General features: G+C 52.4%; 10 protein-coding genes across 10 annotated transcripts; 6 read left to right on the top strand and 4 right to left on the bottom strand.

Moving 5' to 3' along the window:
* Positions 1-196: 196 nt before the first annotated feature.
* Z519_05911 (uncharacterized protein) lies at positions 197-1,808 on the top strand (the record flags this gene model as incomplete). Its single annotated transcript, XM_016763651.1, has 6 exons — positions 197-646; positions 732-880; positions 970-1,087; positions 1,177-1,329; positions 1,420-1,483; positions 1,552-1,808. 6 exons carry the CDS (start codon positions 197-199, stop codon positions 1,806-1,808), a joined length of 1,191 nt encoding a protein of 396 aa, XP_016619975.1.
* A 932-nt stretch (positions 1,809-2,740) lies between these two features.
* On the bottom strand, positions 2,741-5,237 carry Z519_05910 (uncharacterized protein; the record flags this gene model as incomplete). The annotated part of the gene is made up of 4 exons (XM_016763650.1): positions 2,741-3,038; positions 3,099-4,930; positions 4,990-5,005; positions 5,074-5,237. 4 exons carry the CDS (start codon positions 5,235-5,237, stop codon positions 2,741-2,743), a joined length of 2,310 nt encoding a protein of 769 aa, XP_016619974.1.
* Positions 5,238-5,796: 559 nt separating this feature from the next.
* Positions 5,797-6,970, bottom strand: Z519_05909 (uncharacterized protein; the record flags this gene model as incomplete). Its single annotated transcript, XM_016763649.1, has 4 exons — positions 5,797-5,978; positions 6,014-6,416; positions 6,471-6,791; positions 6,851-6,970. 4 exons carry the CDS (start codon positions 6,968-6,970, stop codon positions 5,797-5,799), a joined length of 1,026 nt encoding a protein of 341 aa, XP_016619973.1.
* A 1,533-nt stretch (positions 6,971-8,503) lies between these two features.
* Z519_05908 (uncharacterized protein) lies at positions 8,504-9,484 on the top strand (the record flags this gene model as incomplete). Its single annotated transcript, XM_016763648.1, has 1 exon — positions 8,504-9,484. One exon carries the CDS (start codon positions 8,504-8,506, stop codon positions 9,482-9,484), a length of 981 nt encoding a protein of 326 aa, XP_016619972.1.
* Positions 9,485-9,952: 468 nt separating this feature from the next.
* Positions 9,953-10,366, top strand: Z519_05907 (uncharacterized protein; the record flags this gene model as incomplete). Its single annotated transcript, XM_016763647.1, has 1 exon — positions 9,953-10,366. One exon carries the CDS (start codon positions 9,953-9,955, stop codon positions 10,364-10,366), a length of 414 nt encoding a protein of 137 aa, XP_016619971.1.
* A 152-nt stretch (positions 10,367-10,518) lies between these two features.
* On the bottom strand, positions 10,519-12,021 carry Z519_05906 (uncharacterized protein; the record flags this gene model as incomplete). The annotated part of the gene is made up of 1 exon (XM_016763646.1): positions 10,519-12,021. The coding sequence occupies one exon, from the start codon at positions 12,019-12,021 to the stop codon at positions 10,519-10,521; it is 1,503 nt and encodes a 500-aa protein (XP_016619970.1).
* Positions 12,022-12,286: 265 nt separating this feature from the next.
* Z519_05905 (uncharacterized protein) lies at positions 12,287-14,887 on the top strand (the record flags this gene model as incomplete). The annotated part of the gene is made up of 1 exon (XM_016763645.1): positions 12,287-14,887. One exon carries the CDS (start codon positions 12,287-12,289, stop codon positions 14,885-14,887), a length of 2,601 nt encoding a protein of 866 aa, XP_016619969.1.
* Positions 14,888-15,312: 425 nt separating this feature from the next.
* Z519_05904 (uncharacterized protein) lies at positions 15,313-18,241 on the bottom strand (the record flags this gene model as incomplete). Its single annotated transcript, XM_016763644.1, has 3 exons — positions 15,313-15,648; positions 15,711-17,864; positions 17,912-18,241. The coding sequence occupies 3 exons, from the start codon at positions 18,239-18,241 to the stop codon at positions 15,313-15,315; spliced, it is 2,820 nt and encodes a 939-aa protein (XP_016619968.1).
* A 2,552-nt stretch (positions 18,242-20,793) lies between these two features.
* Positions 20,794-21,258, top strand: Z519_05903 (uncharacterized protein; the record flags this gene model as incomplete). Its single annotated transcript, XM_016763643.1, has 1 exon — positions 20,794-21,258. One exon carries the CDS (start codon positions 20,794-20,796, stop codon positions 21,256-21,258), a length of 465 nt encoding a protein of 154 aa, XP_016619967.1.
* Positions 21,259-21,790: 532 nt separating this feature from the next.
* Z519_05902 (uncharacterized protein) lies at positions 21,791-22,419 on the top strand (the record flags this gene model as incomplete). Its single annotated transcript, XM_016763642.1, has 3 exons — positions 21,791-21,841; positions 21,899-21,999; positions 22,053-22,419. 3 exons carry the CDS (start codon positions 21,791-21,793, stop codon positions 22,417-22,419), a joined length of 519 nt encoding a protein of 172 aa, XP_016619966.1.
* Positions 22,420-22,448: the final 29 nt, after the last annotated feature.

The raw sequence follows: 22,448 nt of genomic DNA, 5'->3' as shown, positions 1-22,448 counted from the left end.
CGATTGGCTAGTAGCTGTCAGGGTTGGACTGTCATAGGCTATGCGACCTCGGGTAAGGAGGAATGGTCATCATTCGGTGCGTTCTTCTCCGCAAAAACCTCCTGATTCTGGCTTGTCAAGATTACAAAGTATTTGCCGCTATTTTGCTCCCAATCTATCCGTCGTCTCTTGGAAAACCTAATAAATACACCAAACCATGTCGAGCACAACACTTCGCCTGTGGTCTCTGCTCCTCCCTCTGATCTCGACGGTCATCCTGTATTATAACCAGTCAGCCCAACTCGGCAGACTCGTCGGGCGAGTAGATATCGACAAAGCCAGACTCGTGCGCTGGGAAAACAGTTCGGCGTTCAACAACGAGGACTGCCAAGTCATCAGGACCGCCAACGCGTGTGAGGACGTCAAGATCCATTTCCCCTCGCACACTGCCTTTCTGGCCTGTGGCGATCCTGTCGAAAGGACACATTGGTACCCTTGCGCTGGTGTTCGAACCGTCTCGCGTCGCGCCGAGTCTTCCTTTCGGGAGCAGCTGTTCAAGCACGACCTGGAGACCGGCGAGACCACAGAGCTCCGCATCAAGGGCCTAGAGGGCGATTTTGTCACACACGGCATCGACATATTTCCGCTCCCTGGAGATTCTTCTCGCGTCAGGTTTCCTTCCTTCCTTCCTTCCCTCCCATCTAGGCCCGATATATCTGCAAGAGGATGAAATCCAGCTGACTTCTGAGAAGATCCATATCTTTGCAGTCAACCATGCTCGCAGCGGCGACTCGATCGCCATATTCGTCCATACGCTCGGGTCCGACGTGGTCGAGCTGGTCAAGAACGTCAAGCACGCCAATATCAAGACCGCAAACGGGGTCGCCGCAACAGGGCCATTGTAAGTAATTTCCCCGCAAACTAACCAGGGGAGGTAGCAAAAACCATCGTTATCGCCCCCTTCGCGTCGAGCTGACAACTTACTTATAGGGACTTCTTCGTGACCAATGACCACTACTTCGCCGGGGGTCCGTTGCGGACGATGGAGGAGACGTTCGGGCCGTGGAGCTGGGCTACACATGTCCAATATTGCGACGCAGGAGCAGAAGTACGTCGGTGTTTTCTTTTTCCCAAAAAAGACTGGATCTCTGGATGAGAATTCAATTCTCACGTTAATTATCGCCCTCCGCTCAACAGGACGTCGTCTGCAAGCAAGTGTCTGGCACGTTTCCAGGGGCCAATGGGATCAACCTATGGAGAGATCGTCTCCATGTCGGCGATTCGAAGAACGGAACCGTCACTGTGTTCGAGATACATGGAGACAAGAGTTTGACCCGTTTGCAGACCGTTGTAAGTCCTATCTATCCCTATTAGATTTGGCAGAGAAAAAAAAGGAAGGGGTATACGGAATATAGGCTGAATTACCCGGACTATGCGCAGGATCTGGGAGCCGCCGCAGACAACATCAACATCATACCAAGCACGGGCGATCTCATCGTCGCAGGTAAGTAAGCCTGAGCATGGTTTCAATCCACCCCAGATATCTGATAATGTATCACCCACCCTGTGTAGTCTTCCCCACGCTCGAAGACCTCCCGGCTTACCTCCAAAACGTCCAATCCCTGGGGAAGGATTTCCTGGTCCCAGCAGCAGCGCTGCGCCTCCGGCGAGAAAACAACTACACCCCGGAGCTGATCTACTTTGACGACGGGTCGGCGCTCAGTTTCATGACGGCGGCCCATGTGTTCAATGACCTGTTCATTGGCGCGAGCGTTCTCCAGTTCGGCGGGTTTGCCGTTTGCAAAGCCTCATCGGGTGCATTCGCGTAGGCTTTTTGCAGCTTGCTGAGGGGCAAGTGTGAAGTGTGCGCAAGTCGTATCTAGGTGGTGGGTGCTTAGTGCGACATGTAGTATCGCGAGGTTAAACGTCGTTGGGTAAGATAAAGGAAAGATGTAGAAGAGGAGAAAGAGACATGGCGAGAGGACTTCCTGGTTGAGCCGCACGAGCTGACATTTGTGCTGGCACTCTTGTGTCATAGTCGCATTGATTCAAGCCCTATCTCTGGTGGCTACCGTTGAGATTCACAGCTTTCGTATTTCCACTCCTGGCTTTTCTCGGCATTGCGGACGTATGAGACCGTGTGAAATCTCTTGCGGTCTGGCTAGGGTCGGGGGTCGTGGAGGAGGCTCTGGACCCGCGATCCGCCTCACAAGGTCTGCGTTGGCCTCAAGAGTCGAAGAGTCCGTCTGCCATTCTTCCCAATTCCTGGGACTTTGACACAAACTGTCTCAGGATCGACCTAGTCAACTCCGGCGGGGGTGAGAGCAGACGTTTCACTATCCGTCTAACTGGCTGACCTGAGTTTCCCTCCCTCGATCCAACCTTTGCGGTTGCTGGGATCGACTTTCCTCCCATTCCGCCCTCCACCGTAGAGCTGGCTCATGGCCCAGATCTCATTCTCGGTCATCGGAGAACTTAGAGGAATAGTACCTCGTAGTGGGTATAATATTAAATAGCTTAGCAGGTGGCTTGGCGCGTTCTTGGTTTTTGGCCCAAGACTTCCACATTTACAACGGCATTTGCGTCGACGATTTTTAGCCTTTCCAGTCGTGAGAGTGACGAGGTACCGATACTGTTAGCTATTCGTTGTGAGGCATGACTCGCAGTAAAAGACACATATCAAACAGGGTATCAAGAATGTGTACTGCGACGAACACTAGGAGGTTCGGGCATATGCAGCAATGGCCCGATGGCGGAGCGCCTACTCATAGGGCGGTTTAAAGATCAACCAATCGCTCTCCGGATTCGGGATGACAAAAGCCGGCGTCGCTCGATGATTTGACGGCTGCCCTTGCGTCGGCGTCGTTTGGTTCTGTTTCGTGACCGACACAGATGGATCAAAGGCGTTGCTGCCCGCAATGGCGTTCAATCGAGGGTAGTTGAAAAAGTCAAAGACCTCCAGAAATTCGAGTTCGCTTTGCGACGAGTTGTGTGTGGTCACGGTGTCGAGCACCGAGTGAGGACGTTGGGAGGTTAGGAGGTTGAGTTCGTAGGCACATCTGAAGATGATCTGTCAGTTCCTGTGGGAGGGAAGAGTGCTTCGATCCCAAGATACCTACCTTCTCATTGCGGTGAATGTTCGACCAGAACCATTGCTTCCCTCCTGTACCACATCGTTCAAAATCCTCGCGTAATTCCCTGCAACTTGCCAATGTCGCCCCATCTGTTCCAGAGTGGATATGAAGAACATGATTTTCGGATCGACTTCACACTCCATTGTCGCTGCGTGGACAAGGAGCAGCCTTGCAGAAACCCACAATGCAAAGGCAAACGGATGCCCCAGAAGCGCCAGCATGCCGGTGTTCATGACGTCTTGAGCGATTTCCCTCAAGCTCTCCACGGCGCCTAGGCAGCGTTGGATTGCATGATAGGATGGTGTGAAAACCGGAGATTTGATGGTGGGATAAGCGGCGGAAGAATGCAGTCGGATAACCGAAGTGACAAACGCAGCATGAAGCATGATCCAGTTGGAAATTCTACTTCCGGGATCTGAGTGGCAGAGTTGAGAGATCTTGCCGTATTCGCCGGGCAAATTCTGCAGCCAATCGTTCAACTCCCCATCTAGTCCACGGTACGTTTCGCGCCAGCGGTGAATGTCGGAGTGACGAGTGATATCGAGTGGTTGATGGAGGAATCGATGAATGCGACTCAGGATCCCGAGGACTTCACAATGGTAAGAGAAACTCCCTAGGTTTTCCGGTTTATTCACAATCAATTCGGAAGGTGCGCCTCGCCGACGCCACCTCGTCTCCACGGGTTCGTTTCGCGAGAAGAGGTCGTAACGACAAGGGAGACAACGGTCCATCTCCCTTTCATCCAAGGTAAAGGAGTCTGCGGTGGCGACTGTCGCATACCTGTCAAGAATGAATGTCATCCAGCATAGTCGTCGGCGCTCTTCATTTTCGATCCAGGATTGAGGTTGCGCGGCCTGAAGGAGGGTGGCCGACGGATATGTAGCGGACTCCAGGTATGTGCTCTTCTCGACGTCCAACCCAAGTTGAACGATATTGCGGGTGATGAGAGCCAACAGATTCCAGCCCTGTTGCCCGTTTGATGTGCCAAGCACGTCGACAGCAAGGATCACCAGAGCTTGGAGGGCGCGTACGTTCGGGTGGTCAAGGGCATACATCATAATCTTCTGCCTGGAGATCTCGTGGAACTGTCTCCTTGACTCGGGGGATAGTCGCGAATCTTTGGAGAAGCGCATGGTAGTGGCAACGATGGCGTGGATGAGGATCTTGTCCGATTCGTCCATTGACTGTGAACCGAAGAATGCATCGAAAGTGGCCTTACGGTCCAGGATCGGAGACCACGGGTTGACATGTTTGAAAAAGAGATCCACCAAGGTATACAGTAAGTCGTAAGGAGGCAGCTCGGAGTCGGGCATTGACGTGGCAGGCGTCGCAGTTGGAAACCAGGCTGCCGAATGGCCTCTCTCACTTTGAGACATCAACTCGTGATTGGCGCCATCCACGACGGAGCGGATGGACATGGCGTCTTGAGGCCGGGGGTATTGCATTCGCTCATAGGCATTGGCGACCGACGGCCATCTGGGATCGGAACCAGGAGTGTCTTGGGACACGATACTGGCGGTCGATGGGCGAGGGTCATTCTGGGGGTAAGCGTTGAATGAGGAGGGCTGGGGCTGATGGGACATGCGAACGGAACCGGGTCGATGAGTTGAAAAGTCGCCATGCTCAGCAATGTGTTCTTCTAGCCGGCGACCCATGACTTGCAGCAGCGCTTCCAGGCGATTGATCTTCTCCTCGAGCTCGCGCCCATAGCCCACCCGGAGACCGGGCTTTTGCCTCTCCTTGTAAACACATGCTCGGTTGTTGCGGGCACACCAGCCACAGGCCGGCTCTGCTCTGTCGCATTTAACTTTCCGGGCCTGCTCCCACTGAGTAAACACAATGCGATCGATCAGCCGCAGGGCTTATTCCTACGAACCTTGCAGAGTTCACAGCTGAGGAGCGCAAATTGGAGTCAACGTGGCGCTGGTCAGAGGTCAACAAGAGGGAGGGAGATTCTTACGAGATTTTCAAGAGCCTCTTTCTCTTTTTGCTGGTCGAGGTGCCATTTTCCGGCGTATTGTCGGCATTGTCATGGTCGTTCTCGGCGTCGCTCCCTGAGACAGACGAGTTTCTCTCTTCGGAGGCGTCGGTAGGAGAGGCGTGAACAGCGGTGTAAGTGGTCATTGGCGCCAGGCTGTTGAGGTGCGTTGAGGGGAGTGTCGCCACGACCAAACAGCAAACATGAGCAGTGGAGACTGATACCGAGAGTAAGGAACTCACTTAACACTCGTGAAACAGGATGATGAATGCTGCAGGGAGCCGGATCCCGAGGTGCCAGGTGAGGTGAGTGAGCGAGTGAGCGAGTGAGCGAGGTTGCTTAGTGTCGACCGAGTAGAACGCGAGGAGAACTTTGAAAGGGCGAAAGGAAAACCTGGTACGAGGTACCGAGTGCTGTAACCCCACATTACGCAGCCCACGCGCAGCTGCACCCGAGTCAGGTGCCTAGGCCCGGTACGAGGTGCTCGGTACCTGGGTACGTACCCGCAAGTACCCAGTACCCTGCTGCCCGTAGTTGGTAGACTATTCTCCGACTCCGTACCAAGTACTACTGACTACTGTACAGGTACTACTGTCCGCACCACGCACCCCAGCTTTAACTAGCCTGACATTCGCCTCACCTTCCCCATCCTCATCCTCACAGTCTTCTTCCGGATTTTGCCGGCTCGCCGATTACCCGAACAAACTATACCACGTTGACGATGACCGTCATCGTCACCACCACCACCATCATCATTATGGAAAAACAACTGGGGTCCTCGTATCGCTGACGGTGTCTCGCAGCCGCAGACACAACTTCGTGAACCACACGACACGAGGTAACGTTGAGATTGACCATGACAGCCAGCTTCCTGGTGCCTTGTGTCTCTGACTGAGAGCAAGAACTCATTACAAATACATACCTAGAAGCATTCTCACGATCCCTGCCTTGAATGTCCAATGTTCTGTCGCTTTCCCTAACACCACCTCGAGATCAAGAACCCCTTTGATATCCAAGTGTCCCTGCTTAGGACCTCTGATTGTAATCCCAAATACACTGCCCGCTGATCCACCGCTGAATGTGCCATGAACACCACCCGTGACGGCCCCCCCCTGAATCACGGTTCCACGCCCCCTTGGACTGCTCTGGTCCTGTTCCCCTGCTTCCGAAGCCTGTCTGTCCATCTTGGTCCATGCTTTCAGGGAACTCAACACTCTGTCATAACCAACAAATGCCTTGTCTGGAAATTTGACCATGTCTCTGTGATCCGAAGGGATCGGAATCTCCGAGTAACCAACCATTTTGGCTGATGCATAGGGTACGATCTGCACGACCCTTGTTAGGATACGCAGTGCAAAGCGCAAGGGGGGCTGCCTGACCTCTCCTGCACCGACAAGGGGTCTCTGTTCATAGCAACAGCCGACTGCGATGGGCCTCCTACATTCTTTGCGGTAGCTAAGGAAGCCATAGAACTTATCCTGAAGGTCCAACAAGTCTGGGTTGTCCTTGTGTAGTTGGGCAACTAGACCAGCATTCACTTCTCTGACGTTGGATACTGCCGACAGCAATATTGTTGCCCACTGGGCCTGAGGCGACCCCATGCGTGGCGTGCCAAAGAACATGATCCCCAGTGTTGACTCGGCTACCGATCTGGCTGCTTTCATTTCCCAGGCACGCGCCCCTTCCGAGTACAACAAGGCCTAGTCCTAGTGTCAACGACATGTCGAGTCGGTTTTAACGAGACAGCGCTCGTACTCACCGTTTTGCAGATGATGCCGCCGAGGCTATGCGCTATGAAAATGATCGGCCGCTTTGTTCGTTCACCATCAGCCCACGAGAAGTAGAAGGAAAGGGTGGTGCCGCACGTTCTGAGTATCATCTTGCTCTCTCATATTGACAACATCAAAGCACAGCGACTGTGCGTGCCGCTCCACGTCGTTTAAGCCAACCGTGCGGAACGGATGCCAGCTTACGACTTTCGCATCGTAACCCCATGTCGCAATCCGAGAGTTCGGGAGGTCTTTCGACAACAAGTCAGCCGGCCAAAAACAGCTATGCTCTCGATCACGGAATGTCCAGGTCTCAGTCCGATGCCCGGTCAGCCCATGGACAAAGATAATACTGGTCAAGTCAATGTAAGTCGAGACAGGGTATTAGATATGTTTCCACACACTCGACGGTGGCCTGGTCTGAAGCATGCAATATCTTCAACCCTTAAGGATACGGATCTGGGTCACAGCTATTTAAGTCAGCCACAGCCTACAAGAACAATACTCCTGCAAGGCGGCGAGATTGTACCTAGGCAGCCCTAGCCTCTCCAACCCTCCTCGGCCATCGGATACAGGAATTCGAGGGACAGCCGAAATCGACTCATTCGTGCCGGCGTGACCTTTCAATCTCTTGGAGAATGGCCACATATCTCTTCATGCATCAAAATAACTTCGCAAGCCGCATCGTTGTTTCTCGACTGGATATCGTTATCGTCATGTTGGAGCGCCGACGGAGGCCTTTATTATATCTCCATCGGATACGACAGTGTGGTGTGCAAGAGAAGAATTACAGAAGACAATCAGATGACATCGCTTTAAATGGTCAGCTGGAAGTGCTCTAGCAAATTGTGGCACTCGGATACGAAAATGTTGTCAGGCTGTGGCATTGGCATGGCGCCATCTCAGCTGATACCTGCATGCCCAGCCTTGCAATCGTCCAAACGCGGCGCTGGAACTAGAGAGAATCCCCAGTCCATCAGACTATAGGAAACGGCGTTGGTGGCGTCTCGAGCTCAGATGACTTGCTCGTCGACAATACTTCGATGGAAAACCTCCTCCGTTCTGGTGATGGACTCCTCTGCTGACTTGAACATATATATCTGGAACGTTGCCGCGGGGGCAAGCGTGCCGCGAGGCAAATCATTTACAATCCAATGGATAATCAGCTATCAACGGTCCGATTTTGGGAGAACACGCCGCACGGCTGACGATGCATTAGAACAGTGTCGCTCGCGACTCGCTCCGAAATGAGCAATCTCAACCAGGTTTTAGTCCAGTGAAGGTCGAAACACAAACCACGGATGGGTCAGTGAGCAGTTCGGCGGGCGTAAACATTGCAGGGCAACAAACATACAGTAAGGCAGAATCAACACGCACAACAGAGTAAGATGAATGACAGAAGCAGCCGCCATCACGACCAAAGACAGACACGATTGGAACTGGGATTGTAACATTTGTCCTTCGCTCGGCAGCCTCTCTATTTGGGTAGTGGTATTCGTCCCCGTTCTTGTCGTGCTCATAATCGCAGGAGCCACCGTGGGCGGAATACTTGCGTCGAAAAGTTCAACGAACAGTTCATCGGGTACACCGACCGAACCAACAAGCAGGTAGGCCCATCTCCGACCCTTCCAGGATTCCTTTTCATGGCAACACTGACCCGTTTGTGGAGTCCTGACCCGACGCCGATACCACCTGTCGTCAATGCGTCCACCTCTCACGGAAACGAGACCGGGACGTTTAACTCGAACCAGTATTCCCGATGGTATGAACCCCAGACAATGATAGCGCAATGGGTGGCATTTCCAGAGAGTTTCAACACGGCCCCGAACGTTGTGCTAGGCTTGCAGTTTATCAATGTCAAAAGAGGATCAAGCACAGGCGGACTATCCGTGTACGCTGACGGCACGAACGAAGGGTTTTTGATGACTCTTGATGCAGTCGCAGACTCTCAACTATACACCGCCATCTGTACCTGGATTGCTGTTCCGCCTTATATCGCGGTCAACACGACTCATTATCAGGTTGGTCATTGGAGTACCTTGGAGCATCATTCAAGGCAACCATTGCAAGCGGCCACGTCATCCCGCATCAACTTTAGTTACAAATGCGACGTCGCTCCAAAAGTGGTCGTCTGGATCGATGGATTTGAAATGGCAAGTGAAAAAGACTGGCGCATGAAGGTATACGCAACACAGATCGACCTCACGGGGTTCACGATCCACATCGACACCTGGAACGACACCGTCCTGTATGTGGGCAACGCATCTTGGGTGGCTTGGCCCGCGTCGACCCCCAACGTGGTGACTGGGGTCCTGAAACCCGCGCATGTCCATGACCTGGACGGAACGGGCTATGCTATCGGAGACAGGGTGCACGTTGAATGGCCTGAGAGTGTCAAGACCGGACGCATCCCCACCGTCTTGACCGGGTTTGGCTCGTTCGACCTCGCCCATAACGACTGGATGCGGTTCAGCGAGGTTGACGGGCAAACACCACCGCGGATGGCATGGACAGGCAGATCAGCGGACACAATTACGCCCGATTTCGCGACGGGTCCGTGCCTTATATTGCTGCCTTTGTGTGACGGTCTGGGGTCCTGTACCAAGTACAAATGGGTACCGTAGACGCGAGAAGCTCTATCTATCTACTTAGGTGTTCATAGCTCTTGCCACAATGTAAATTTTGTAATTCTGTGCACCGGTAAAAAGAAAATACCTTCAACCGGATAGAAAAGACGATGTTGATGTTGATGTTGACTTTGCCCTCGCGGGAGTGTTCGGAGGAACGTTTCGGAGAATAAGTTAATCCGACCTCGGCTGTACGGCTGCAGGCTGCAGGTGTTCATTGGCCCGCTTCATACGGCAGGCGGACTAGTCCGTAAACCTGCGGGGTAGAGCGACACCAACGATAATATGCATTGACATTACATAACCCACTGGGTCGTCTGAATGAAGAACATCTTCCTCCTCCTCCACCAGTATCAGTTCTCTACTCGTCTTCCATTAAGAACCAAAAACCCTCCCTCCGACATCCCATCGCCCCAAATCGCCACCCATCAAACCAAACCAAATAAAAAAAGGAAGAAAAAAAAAATGTCTTCCTTCCAGCTCATCAACCCATCCGACGTGCCCCCTCCACGCCCGACATACTCACACGTCCAATGCACGCCCCTCTCCTCCACAAGCACACTAGTCACCATCGCAGGGCAGATCGGCGTCGACATTTCCACGGGCACCGCACCAGAGGACTTCATCGCGCAGGTGGAGATCGCGCTGTCGAATCTGGGCAAGTGCCTCGCCGCCGCGGGGGCCACTCCCAAGGACATCGTCAAGATGACGCAGTTCGTCGTCAACTTGGAGACCAGTGACAACGCGGCGCGGTCAGAGGCGTATTGCAAGTTTCTCGGGGGCCATCGGCCGCCGAGCACGCTGGTGGGCGTCGCGGCGCTGGCGGCGCCGAACTGGTTGTATGAGGTCGAGGCGATGGCTATTGTACATCACAAGTGATTTTGGCAGTTAGATTCTCCCGGGGTCATAGAGATCTTTGGTGTGCGTTCAAGGAAAACCGAGTTGTTTGTGGCTGTCCGCCCTCCTGCTGTCAAACACTAAACAGCAGCCATCATTTTCTCCAGTTGGAAGCAGAATCTCCCAAAAGGCCATCAACGTCCAGAGTCCTCGGCGTCCTCCACCCTCGCCTTCTTCCCAGAGTCTGCGTCCTCCACTTCGTCCACAAATCCCACCTTCCGTTTACCCAAGTTCGATCCTTCTGCGGTCGCTGGCAATGCCGCCGGAGTCGACGCGGAAGATCCAAACCCACTGTCCCCCCCGTTGGCCTGGGTGTTCTTTGGCTTTTTTCGCTTGACCAGTCCCGATACATCAGTCGCTGTCTCGGCCACTTGAGCCAATTTCTCCTTCTGCTCCTTTTCGGATGCGCCGCTGCCTAGTAGACTGCCCAATACACCCGAAATCTGTTCTCTCATCTGATTTTCCGACTCAGCTTTGACGCTGACGGGTGGCTTGCGGAGTTCCGCCAGTCGCACATTCATTTCGGCAACCATGTCCTGGACGTCCTCGATCTGAGCCATGGCCTTGTCTTTCTGAGGACCCGCTTCAAGCTTGTCCATCGCAGCTGATTCTTTGGAGATGCGCAATTTGCAGCTGTCAATCGCTTTCTCCTGCTGAGCGATGGCTTGATTTCGGATATCCCAGTTAACCTGAAATTCACCGGTTGGATTCCCCTGGGAATCGAGCTGTTGTGTCTGAGAACTGAATTCAAGCGCCAAACTGAGCTTGTAGTGACATTCGGCTAGAATACTCGACTCCGGAGGCTCAAGCTCCTCCCGCAGGGCAAGACAAGCCTTTAGATCTGTGACGGCATTTGAATATTTCTCTCCTTCCAACGAAACTTCTGATTGCAGGTCGTAGATGTCTGCCACACGGGTCTTTAGCGACTGGACCTCTGGTGTGAGGTCAATACACGCCACGTATTTTCCCTTTTCAGAGTCCTCCAATGCATGCTCTTGGCTCTGTTCCAACTTTTTAAGATATAGGATACGCGCCAAATCCAAAAGCTCGTACGATGTGGCAAAGTCATCTTCTTCCTCTTCATCAGCCTCTTCATCCTGCTCCTCTTCATCCTCATCCGAATCATTCCAGCCTTCGGCGTCACCCGAGATCTGAAAGTACGGTTTGTCTGAAGGGCTCTTCTCAGGCTGTACGTCTTCTTTGGGGACGACGTCACCGACGCCAGACACCGACCCCCCAGGAGTCGCATCCATCGACTTAGAGCTTTCACCAGCGCCGCCTCCGTTCGTAGATGTCTCTGCTTTCGCCGCGCCGTTCGCTTTTCTCTTCGTCCCGGTCTTTCGAGATTTGCTTGAGGACAATTGTGCCGAGGCCGCTGTGCCGCCTAAGACGGAGCTTGTTTGCTGCGCCAGGAAGAAGAGGCATTTTCCGTAGGAATATAACAGGTCGGCGTTCTCGAGAGCCATCTCGCCATTGAGCTCGGCTTGCAGCTCTGTTGCCTGGGAGTACAGTTCTGCTGCCTCCGAGTAGTGTTTGACCGCATATGCAGCTGTCGCCTTTGCGGTAAGATCTGCCAGCTGCTCTTGCTTGGTGGGCTCCAGATCGGGCTTCGGAGATTCGTCGGCAGTCGTCGCCATGATGCACGATGGATGGAAAATGAGTGAATCGGAAATCGAGATGATGGTAATAAGATGAGACTAACGAACAATGAAGCGAAGAGGATGGTGGAGAGTTGGTTGAAAGACAAGTCACGGCGCGGGAAGATCATGCAAATCACGTCACACCCGTTCTCCAAAACACGACACACGCGTAAAGTGATTTGTTTACGCGTCAAAGCTCGACTTTCGGCTACCTCTGATTCCCCATCACTACATATCGTACACCTCTCCAGCCAGTTTAATCATGGAAGAACCAATTGTGACTCCAGGGCTGCCTGCTCGAACACTCAAAGCTGCGTCTGACCTGCGCGCTGAAGAGCAGTTACTTTCTTCCTCGCCAGGCTTTGGGACTCCTGCATACCCCATTCAGAGCCGACCAACAGAAATTGCAAAGCCGTTTGCCGCGCAATTAAACACCAGTGCCACCGCTCATGACGCCCCGACAGTCTTACCCATCCTCCTTCCGCCTCAGACTCTCAGACCTGTCGCTTTCAGGACTCTGACCAAGAAACACAACCTTACCCTGACCTCATCAGGGCTAACACTGCTCTCTACATTTATTGGGAAATTCTGTGGCAGCGGCTGGCGAGAAGAAGGCCTTGCAGAGCGTGTGTTGGATGAGATCGCAAAAGCATGGAAGAAGTGTGGAGGTGGCCTCCTTGTCGAGGATGGGCCCGAGAAAAAGTTGTCTAATATTCTCAAAACTCTGGAACCGTGCATGTCAGGCGGGCGCCTGGATACTGGGAAACTGTCTCGGAGCAACAGTTCAGTACCGAGCCCCAATTTGTCACGAGCGCCTTCATTTTCCACGAGCCGTCCAGTTGCAAACACAGATGCCAGTCAGCAAAGCCTAGGACTCTCAGCATTGAACGTGGAAGACGTGGCTCAAAGGGACAGAGCGGAGGAAGATGGGCAATCACAACTGGATGTCCGGTCATACTTCAAGGTCATTTCGGCATTCGATCAGCCACGATTAGTGTACTCAACCTCATCAAAAGGCCTAGAGCCTGCGAAAGGCACAGCCAGCCTTCTCCCTTCCATTCAGCACAAGATTTCCATGTTCAGAAACCGTTATCACCTAGTCCACCAGCGACTGATGCGAAATGAATCATTCCAAACTCCATCTTTTGCGACCACCACGCAGCCACCAAATCTTATACATTCAGCAAGCGGCATGACAACCGTGCAGCAAGCGTATAAAATCACTCCTATATCAAACCTTCTTGGCCGATCAGGATCGTCTCATCTCCTGCTAGGTATGCTGGTGCACTCTCCAGCTGGAGATCTCTCCATCACAGATCTGTCCGGAAGTGTGGTTCTTGACCTGTCAATAGCCCGACCTGTGCCCGAAGACGGCGTATGGTTTTGTCCCGGCATGATCGTTCTTGTAGAAGGAGCTTATGAAGAAGACGGCTCACACAATTCAAGTCTAGGCACAGCTGCTGGTGTAGGTGGACAGATCAAGGGAACCTTTGTCGCGCATACCATGGCTGGGCCACCAGCCGAACGACGAGCCTTGTCTCTAGGGATTTCCACTGGCTTAGACTCGGGAGGCCACACAAATACAAGCGTGGGCGCAGGATTTGGCTGGGTCGATTTCCTCGGCGTTGGCAGTGAGAAAGCTCTTGGGGCCCAGATGCGTCGAGTTCAACGACGTATTTTCAGAGCACCAGCTACTTCGGAGACCATCAATGTTCCAGATGACGACCAGATCGAAACCGAACCGCCTCGTCGCCAAATTGCTCTCTTAGGGGAGTGCAACCTCGATAGCCCTCGAACGCTAGAAGCAATCCGCGCTATCCTCTCGTCATACAGCGCCTCTAGCTCTGGGCACATAAGTGACCTACCTTTCTCGATTGTCATGATGGGAAATTTCGTCTCCGCGGCAAGCATGGCGGGGTCGAGCACGGGTGGAGGCAGTATTGAATATAAAGAACACTTCGACGCCCTTGCGTCAATCTTGTCGGAATTTCCCACATTATTGGCGAACACAACCTTCGTCTTCATACCAGGAGATAACGATCCGTGGGCGAGTTCATTTTCGGCGGGAGCGAGTTGTATGCTCCCAAGACTGGGCGTGCCAGAGGTATTCAGCAGCAGAGTCCGACGAGTGTTGACGAGTGCCAATGCAGAGGTTCATGGTAGCTCAAAGGAGAAAGACGCGCGGAAAGGGGAGAGTATATGGTCGACGAACCCAGCGAGGCTGAGTTTGTTCGGGCCACTAGAGGAGATTGTACTGTTTCGAGACGACATCACGAGCCGGTTTCGGCGGACTGCGATCACTTTCTCGAAGCTCCCCGACGCGGACGAAGAAGAGAACGAAGCAGCAGGAGCTGATGGTCAGAATCAAGAACCTTCACAACAGTCTGACGGGGAGGAAATGGACCTGGACACTCATCCCAGGAAGAAGGACCCGAACAAAGCCGTGCACACGGCAACCTCTCATGTTCCTGTTTCTCATCCCTCCGCTCCCGTTCCTGCGCCGTCAAGCAGGACCGCCCCATCCATCCAAGCCGCCCGAAAACTCATCAAAACCATCCTCGACCAATCCCACCTCTCCCCTTTTCCCCTATCCATCCGCCCCCAACTCTGGGACCACACGGCCGCACTATCACTGTACCCTCTGCCCACGGCGCTGGCGCTCTGCGACGCCGAAATGCCGCCCTTTGCAATGAGCTACGAAGGATGCCACGTCATGAACGTGGGCAGGCTCGTGGATGAGTATTCCCTCCGGAAGGGCCAAGCGGGCGGCTTCGGTGCTGCACCTAGGGGTAGTGGCGTCGCGAGGTGGATCGAGTATGATTGTCGAAGCAGGAAAGGGGAAGAGAGGAGCTTGAGGTTTTGAAAACGGTGGAGGTGGTCAAGGGAGTATGGATGGATGGATTCATAGATGATTTATCAAACTTTGAGCCCGGGATGAAATGAATTATAACACATGACACATGGGGTGGGTGCATGATTGTAATGACTTGACAATGATCGAGGTGGCTGGCGAGTCCTGGATGTAGCCGCCTAGCTGGCATACAGGACATTCATCTGTATAAAGAATGTAAAGCATTATGGTAGTGAGTCTCAGAGAGAAAGTCGCCTTATTCCATGCTTAGCAACTCGTCTCATTTATTGTTCTCGTCTGAGCATCCATGGCGCGTGGGAAACACTCATTATCGATCTTTCTGGCGTCACAGAGTACTTGTTGTAGTCACCTCCTTTTCGCAACCCTCATGTCACTGTCCCGCGCTCATCAGAGCCGGGAAACATCCAAAAGTACTGCTAATACTCCATCCTCAATCTCTCGAGCCTCTTCATGGCCGCCTCAATTACCGCCCCTTCCCTCTCAACCGTGGCCATGATATCCGCGATGCGTTCTTTTTGCAGTCGACTGGAAACACCTAGTCCACCGAAAGTCGAACTTCTCGGGGATGCCGCGGCTCCACTGGATCGAGATGTTACGGTGATCTGAGACGCTGACATTGATGGCGTTATTGATGATGCCGAGATTGACGATACGGACGCTTCCAAGGCTGGAGGACCTTTCGGTGAGGCTGGCTGTTGTTGTTTTTCAGCAGCGTGAGCTTCCTTCACGAGGGAACTAGTGAGTTGTTTGACCTGTGGTCCATTGTCAGAACCGGTTTCTAGACAAGGGGCAGTAAAAATCAAGGGAAGCATACCGTCTCAAATCGCTTGTCGAGAGTTGTTCCTCTTTCGCTACCCTCTTGTTCGCCGTCCTCTTTGCTCACAATGCCAACATTCTTACCAAGAATCTCAATCTCATGCATCCAGGCTAGTTCCTTGGAACCCAACTCTCTGTTCGCCGACCCTACACGTCCCACCTTCCTTCTTAGAGCCTCGTATCTCGCCGTCAATTTGCTCTGTCTCTCCCGTGCCTCACTGATCCTCGTCTCGGGGGTCATCTTTTCCTTGACGTTGCCATTTTCGTCCTCCTCCGTAGTAGCGGTAAGACGCTGCAACTGTTGAGCGAGTTCAGTCATCTGTTTGACTTGACCCGCAAGTTCGATTCTTAGACGCTCACATCGCCGGAAGAGTTCTGCAGCTGCATTCTCTAGTTGAGCAGACTGCACACTGATGGTGCGGTGGGTGAAGGTCATGATCTCCAACATGGCAGGGCTTAGACGCATAGGCCGATCAGAGATGGCTTTCTTGAGATATGGCGGCAGACGTTGACGCATGGAATCGATGGGAATATGCTGGTTGAAGTAGAAGATTTTGGGAGGACAGTATGGCTCTCGCACAGGAACTGTTTCGATGGGTGACACGGGTCGTTTTGCAAGTTGAGATTCTAGACGGCCAGAAGATACGCTGAAGTCTGTAATTGATGGGCCGATATTTGAGGTGCCTAGATGAGCCTGGTCAAAAATCACGCCGTAAGGACCATTCAAGGTTGCAGTCAAGAGCAAGTATCCGAGCGAAGTATCGTCAATGATGGCGGGGGCGCAGAGAGCCTCTGAAGGCTCACGCGACTCAATTAACTGGTCGGTCACACAGACTTGACTCCGACATTGGATTGACAACCTGGTCCGCAAGCCGGGATCGACAGGTTCGGTTCCCGTTAGTTCGGCGCCCAGGTGACTAACCCAGTCGTTCAAAGACAAAGAGTAAACACGCTTCAAGGTTGTCAGGAAAAGTGAATAGTTGTGCACGATATCCGGTGTGAAAACAGGCCAATTAGCTGCAGGGTCCGTGGTGGGTTCGTCGAGCGTAACAATATCGATCAATGTCAGGGGTTTGGCATCAGATGAAGGCACACCAAATGCGCTTTTCCCTTTCTTTGGAAGCCACTGTCCGGTCACACCATCAAGATCAATGGCAAACCAAACTTGATTCTCGGGCGTTGCAACAGAAATAGTCGTGAAGGGAATTGGCTGGACAAGCCCTGGGTCGATTTCATCGTCATCGTCGCCATCGAAGAGGGCTTGTTCATCAAGTTTCGCAGGAAACACATGGATATCAGACACCTCAATCTCCGTGGCGTCTTCTTCGGGGACAATAGTAAACGGCCCTTGAAGACGTGGAATCGCACTTGGGTTCTGCGGTCTAAGTCGGATCTCGAATTCACCGAGGCTATCTGTCGATTGGTGGATCTGGGCCTCCTCATTGTCGATCTCTTGGACCCACTCGTATTGCTGGTCCGCGGCCCGTCTTTCATCCATATCTGTCTCTTCGTCGTTGATTGATGCCATTCGGGAGACAGCAGTCGTGGTCAGCGAAGGAATAGTGGTTGACGTGGGCTTCCATCTCGACGGTAGCAATGGGCACAGAGCGTACAGATCCCCGTTTCTCATGGCGATCCAGAGTGTCATGGCCGCCCATGCGTCTTCGTCCTCTCGACCCCGACCGCCAAAACACGCGGCAGAAACCTCCATGTCAAAATCATCCACAGAAAATCCGCGAGTTTTGCCAAATCCCGATGGCTCGAAGTCTTGGTCGCATGACACACCGTCAGCGAGTTTTCGCAGATCTATAGCCAATTTTGGACGGTCCAGGGACCAGCTGTTTGCCTTGTCAAATTCCCATACTCGGACCGCTGCTTCAGAAGTCACAGTGACGAGACAATCGGTGGAAGCAGTGGCGTAAGCCAATGGATGCCATAACACAGAGGCAAGCGGAGACTCCGGTATTACGTGGACCGTCGGACCAAGCTGATATGTTTTTACCTTCAACGGCGATCGGTCATGCTCCTTCAGCCGTGATGGGTCTGGAAGCACTGCGATGTGAACCGTATGTTCTGTACAAATGGCCAGAAAGAGACCGGACGGGGAGATAGAAATCTGGCGAATCTGGTAATACACAGGCACGGCAAGTGTCTGCAAATGTCAACAATGTCTCCTCAGCAAGTCATGATGTTACGCACTCTGTAAACACTGTCTGCTGTGGCCTCTGTTGCATCAGAGCGAGGCGGGCCAAATTGACTGGCGCCGGACTGGGTGCTGTCTTCCCACTCATCTCGAACCGTTGTGAGATCAGCCCATCTTATTTTATTCCCCACAACCGTAAATATTTCAGTGCCTCTGCCAGCGAGTAGTCTTCTGGGTCCTTGGTATTGTGTCGAGGGAAGGGCGCCGATGTAGGAGGAGCGTTTGGAAGGAGAGGCGGGCGACTGAGGCTCGGGATCTGTGAAGATTTTGGAGCCCGGCGATGGTCGAGACAGAAATGGAGGTGTATATCCGATGATCTTGGGCATCTTGTCACTTCAAACTGGAAACAATCGTGCCACTAGAGGCACATGGGGATAGGAGCGTCTGAATCTCACGAGACAATGGTCAAGACAAACACGCAGTCTCTCGAACTCAACAGTGGTGAATGTTGGAAGAAGGTGAAAATGGGCGCGTCTGCGGAGAAACAGTCTTCCCAAAACAGCAGGTTTACCATGCCGCTTTTTGGTACTTTCGATTTCTCAACCACGTGATTTGGATTTTTAATGACAATTAGGCGATCCCTTATGGTGGCTCACAGCCTCGTCAACTGATGAAAGCGAACATATAAGTATGGGGGAGCTAAGATATACTGAGATCCACGCCCTTGGAAGCTTCAATTTGAGAGATAGGGACAAGAATCCCAACGATCCAGCCTTCTCGCTTAGCATTTGGCGAGAGTATAGCGGCACGACGAGGTAAGTTGCATGCCGCATGCAGTCAGATTTCAATCAAGTTGCTCCAAAGCTTTATTCGACGTCGTCTGCCGTGATTCAACATATAGCAGGACAATTGGATCGACTTTATTCAACCCAACTCGAATACATATCTGTAAATGCTTGACCTTCTCCTAGTCTGTCGCCTTATCCATCAAGTTATCCGATTACCTCCATTCGTCTCGACGGGCGTTGTACGACAACGGGCCCTTGAATGAGACACCTCAGCAAGACTACAGTCGAGCAGCGGTTCCCCTGGCCAGAGTATAGAGACTTTCGGAGTAGGTAGTACAGTGTCGTACCTTCTCTGTTATCAAACAAAAGCTTGGGAAACTTCGCAAAAGATTCCGCGCATGTGATCCGCTCGGGTCCCTTGTTTAAAATCTGACCAAAGCCAGATACCGAATCAACACGACCTAGGAAAGCGTCAATTCCAACGTGTGGCAACAAAGTCGACCGAGTAAAAGTCTATGAGATCTGAAGGCTGTACACAACTAATCTGACTTTGGGTGCTCACCCTCCAGCTTCGGATCGAGTGCCTACTTGAAGCAGGGACCTCCCTCAATCCCCTAAACATGACTTGCTGAGCCTCTGGTCCCAGGAACAATGGAAGGATAGAGAAAAGAATATGCATGTTGCCAAGTTTATGAGCCGACTACGGAACTAGCGCAGCACGCCGGAAAAGACATGATCAGCCCGCCTTACCATGGCAGCGACAAACATGACCAGCTCAGTGGAGATAGCACTGTGAGCATTCGGAAGTCTGCAGTCACAGCCAGAAATTCTACATCGCCAAAGGGGAATAGCGCGAAGCAAAGTAGACACGCGCATTCTCAGCACAGCGCCCACGGTGCGCGCCTAACATTCGATATGAGGAGCGGAGGAGGGGCGGAATTGCAGATGGACAGAGAACTCAGATCGCCAAGATCTACATTAGATCACATTGAAAGCTTTAACACGGGATCACCTCTGTCACTGGTTGCAATGAATTCTCAGATGTGGATCAGGCTACGGCAGATCCAGACACTTATCAAACGAACAGTCCACAGAAACGAAAAAGAAAATGAAAAAGGAAAAGAAAAAGGAAAAAAAGAGCGAAAATCAGATGGATCGAACCCATGGACGTCCACCAAAACAGCAAAAAATCTCACATATTGGAGTAAACCCTTCCCTACTAATCAGGCTTCGTTAACGAGCGGCCATGTAAGTCATTGGCGGAGTTTTGGATTAATGGACTCAGAAGGTTGATCGAACAACAACTCTTCCTACCACACATGCAGAGACAAGCCTGAGAATGGTCAGTTTATCTGTGTCTGCGATTGTGGTGAGAATTCTGCATGTCTAAAATATCAGAAAGGGTGAATTTTTGCACGTCTTCACTGCCGGGCACGGGGCCTCCTAGTTACGAAGGCATATACTTCACATCTCGGCACGATGGACAAGTCAACCTGCTTTTCGTATCGCCTGTCCACAAGCATCACACAACTACCTGGGTGGCAAGGGAGCAGCCTCAGATATGGACCCACTCCACTGTCCATGTGTGAGATCATCCGCCGGGACGACCGAACTCTATCCGCAAGGCTGCGCTCCCCGTTTGGGACAGCAGTTAAGTCTCCACATTGTCAGTCACGCAACCCATGACGAAGAGCCTCGACAAATGTATCCACCGACTACAGGATGGTGAGACTGACCAGATAGCTGCTTCAGTCCCCTCCCTGTTTGTCTTTCGAAGAGAGCGGTCAAAGTTTCCAGCCCGTTAAGGTAAGTAGTTCCCTCAAGGCCCCCTAGTCATTCAGCCCTCAAATTCTCCCAAGAACGTTGCTTCCATGAGATAAGGTTCCGAGAACCCCTTGGTCCGTGTATTCGTATTCGAGGTTCTGCAGAGACGATGACCGGTAGCTTGAGAAGCTGTTGCCCATGGAAAGGTATATATATGCCTCACCTTCTCGCTATTTTGCAGGCCAGAGTTTCCCCGGAACAAGTAACAATCCACCGTGGTACTTGCTTAAATCGTCGCGCATCCATCAAATACACCTCCGCTACACACTTCACACCACCTACTGACAACCACCTTTAACAATATATCCTCATTTACGCTCTTCGAAATGGCATCGTCCCAAACCTCTAATAACAACACCACCACTACCACCACCACCACCACCAACAACAACAACCACACCACCAATAATACCGTCGCCAACAACACCTCAGACAACAATACCGCCAGCTGGGTCGACGCGTGGGCCGCCGCCTATGGCACCAGGAGTTTTCTTCCGTCAGAACTTGAATACTATGATCCTCTGGCAGACTACGATTTCGACGGCAACGACGTTGAAGGCCTTGAACTCCAGGTGGTGGTCGAACTCATCGAGGAATATGTCGACGCCGAATACGTCGAAGACGGATTTGAAGAGAGCGGCATCCGACACATCGAGGGTCTCGGGGGCATCGAGGTTTCTTGGATCTCGGGGATTGGGCGAGACGAGGACTTAGTCCCTAATCGCTCAGATGGAATTGGGCTTTCTCACCAACAACGTATATCGGTTGTACCGGAAGAGGATGGCCAGTGAGAGAACAAGGAGAGTGTGGACAGGGAGCACAGAGAGAGGTTGGGCTGGAGGCCTGGAGCAAGAGTTATTTCCCCATGAGACTTGGGGAATGAGAACTAGGATTTATGGAAATTGAAACCCAAAGGAATGGGCCAGTGGTAGTGTTCAGATGTGGTACTCTGTATTTGTCCAGGCTGAGCAACACATGAGAGTGCGATACCGTGATGACTTACCTGCAGAGGCAGTAATCTGGTACCACAACAAAGATAGGAAATACAGACAACATGATACCTAGGCACCGATGTGTAATCTTCTTCCCGGTGAAATATTACTCTTTGAAAAGGGATTGCTGACCATGAACAGGGCACGCACCAAGTAAGGTTCGGGGAGCGTTGAAGCGTCGATAGGCAGGGCCATATTTGATTGGTGGAGAGACGCCAACCGCACTAAGCCAAATTGGGCAACGCGACTGCGTGAGGAGAAGACGCGGTGCAGCTTGGTTTCACTTTCCCATCACTCAATCTCTCACTGCAGGTCCCCGAATGCTAACAACATGTCTACGGTTGAGAGGCTGGACAAGCCTAGTACATACTACTCTGCAAGGGTTGGTGTCTCCCTTATACGGTGAATGAAGCAGGAGGTGAGCTGATGCGCGTTTCAGAAGAAGCGGAAGTATGGGCGAGACCAACCTGAAGACGGTGACAAGCCAGCAGAACACGACGACCTGCTGAAAGATGCGACCACTCTCTATGTCGGGAATCTGTATGTCCTCTAACGATATGTTTTTGCTGGGCGATAAGCTGATCCTCGCGCAGGTCGTTCTACACCACCGAGGAGCAGATCCATGAGCTATTCTCCAAGTGCGGCGAGATCAAACGACTGATCATGGGTCTAGACCGTTTCCAAAAGACGCCGTGCGGCTTTTGCTTCGTGGAATACTACACCCATCAAGAGGCCTTGGATTGCATGAAATACATAGGCGGCACCAAGCTCGACGAGCGTGTCATACGCACTGACCTTGATGCTGGGTTCCAAGAGGGCCGACAGTACGGCCGCGGCAAATCGGGCGGACAGGTTAGAGATGAATACCGAGACGAGTTCGACCCGGGAAGAGGAGGCTACGGTCGGGCGATTGATGCAGAGAGGAAAAAGGAGGAGGAAGAATATGGTGGAGGTAGATGATGAATTATCATCAAGCATCTCCTAAACGC

The sequence above is a fragment of the Cladophialophora bantiana genome (genome assembly GCF_000835475.1).
Source record: "Cladophialophora bantiana CBS 173.52 unplaced genomic scaffold supercont1.8, whole genome shotgun sequence".
Classification (NCBI taxonomy): Eukaryota; Fungi; Ascomycota; class Eurotiomycetes; order Chaetothyriales; family Herpotrichiellaceae; genus Cladophialophora; species Cladophialophora bantiana.
Note: the sequence above shows the minus strand (reverse complement) of the source record. Positions and strands in the feature narration are given on the sequence as shown.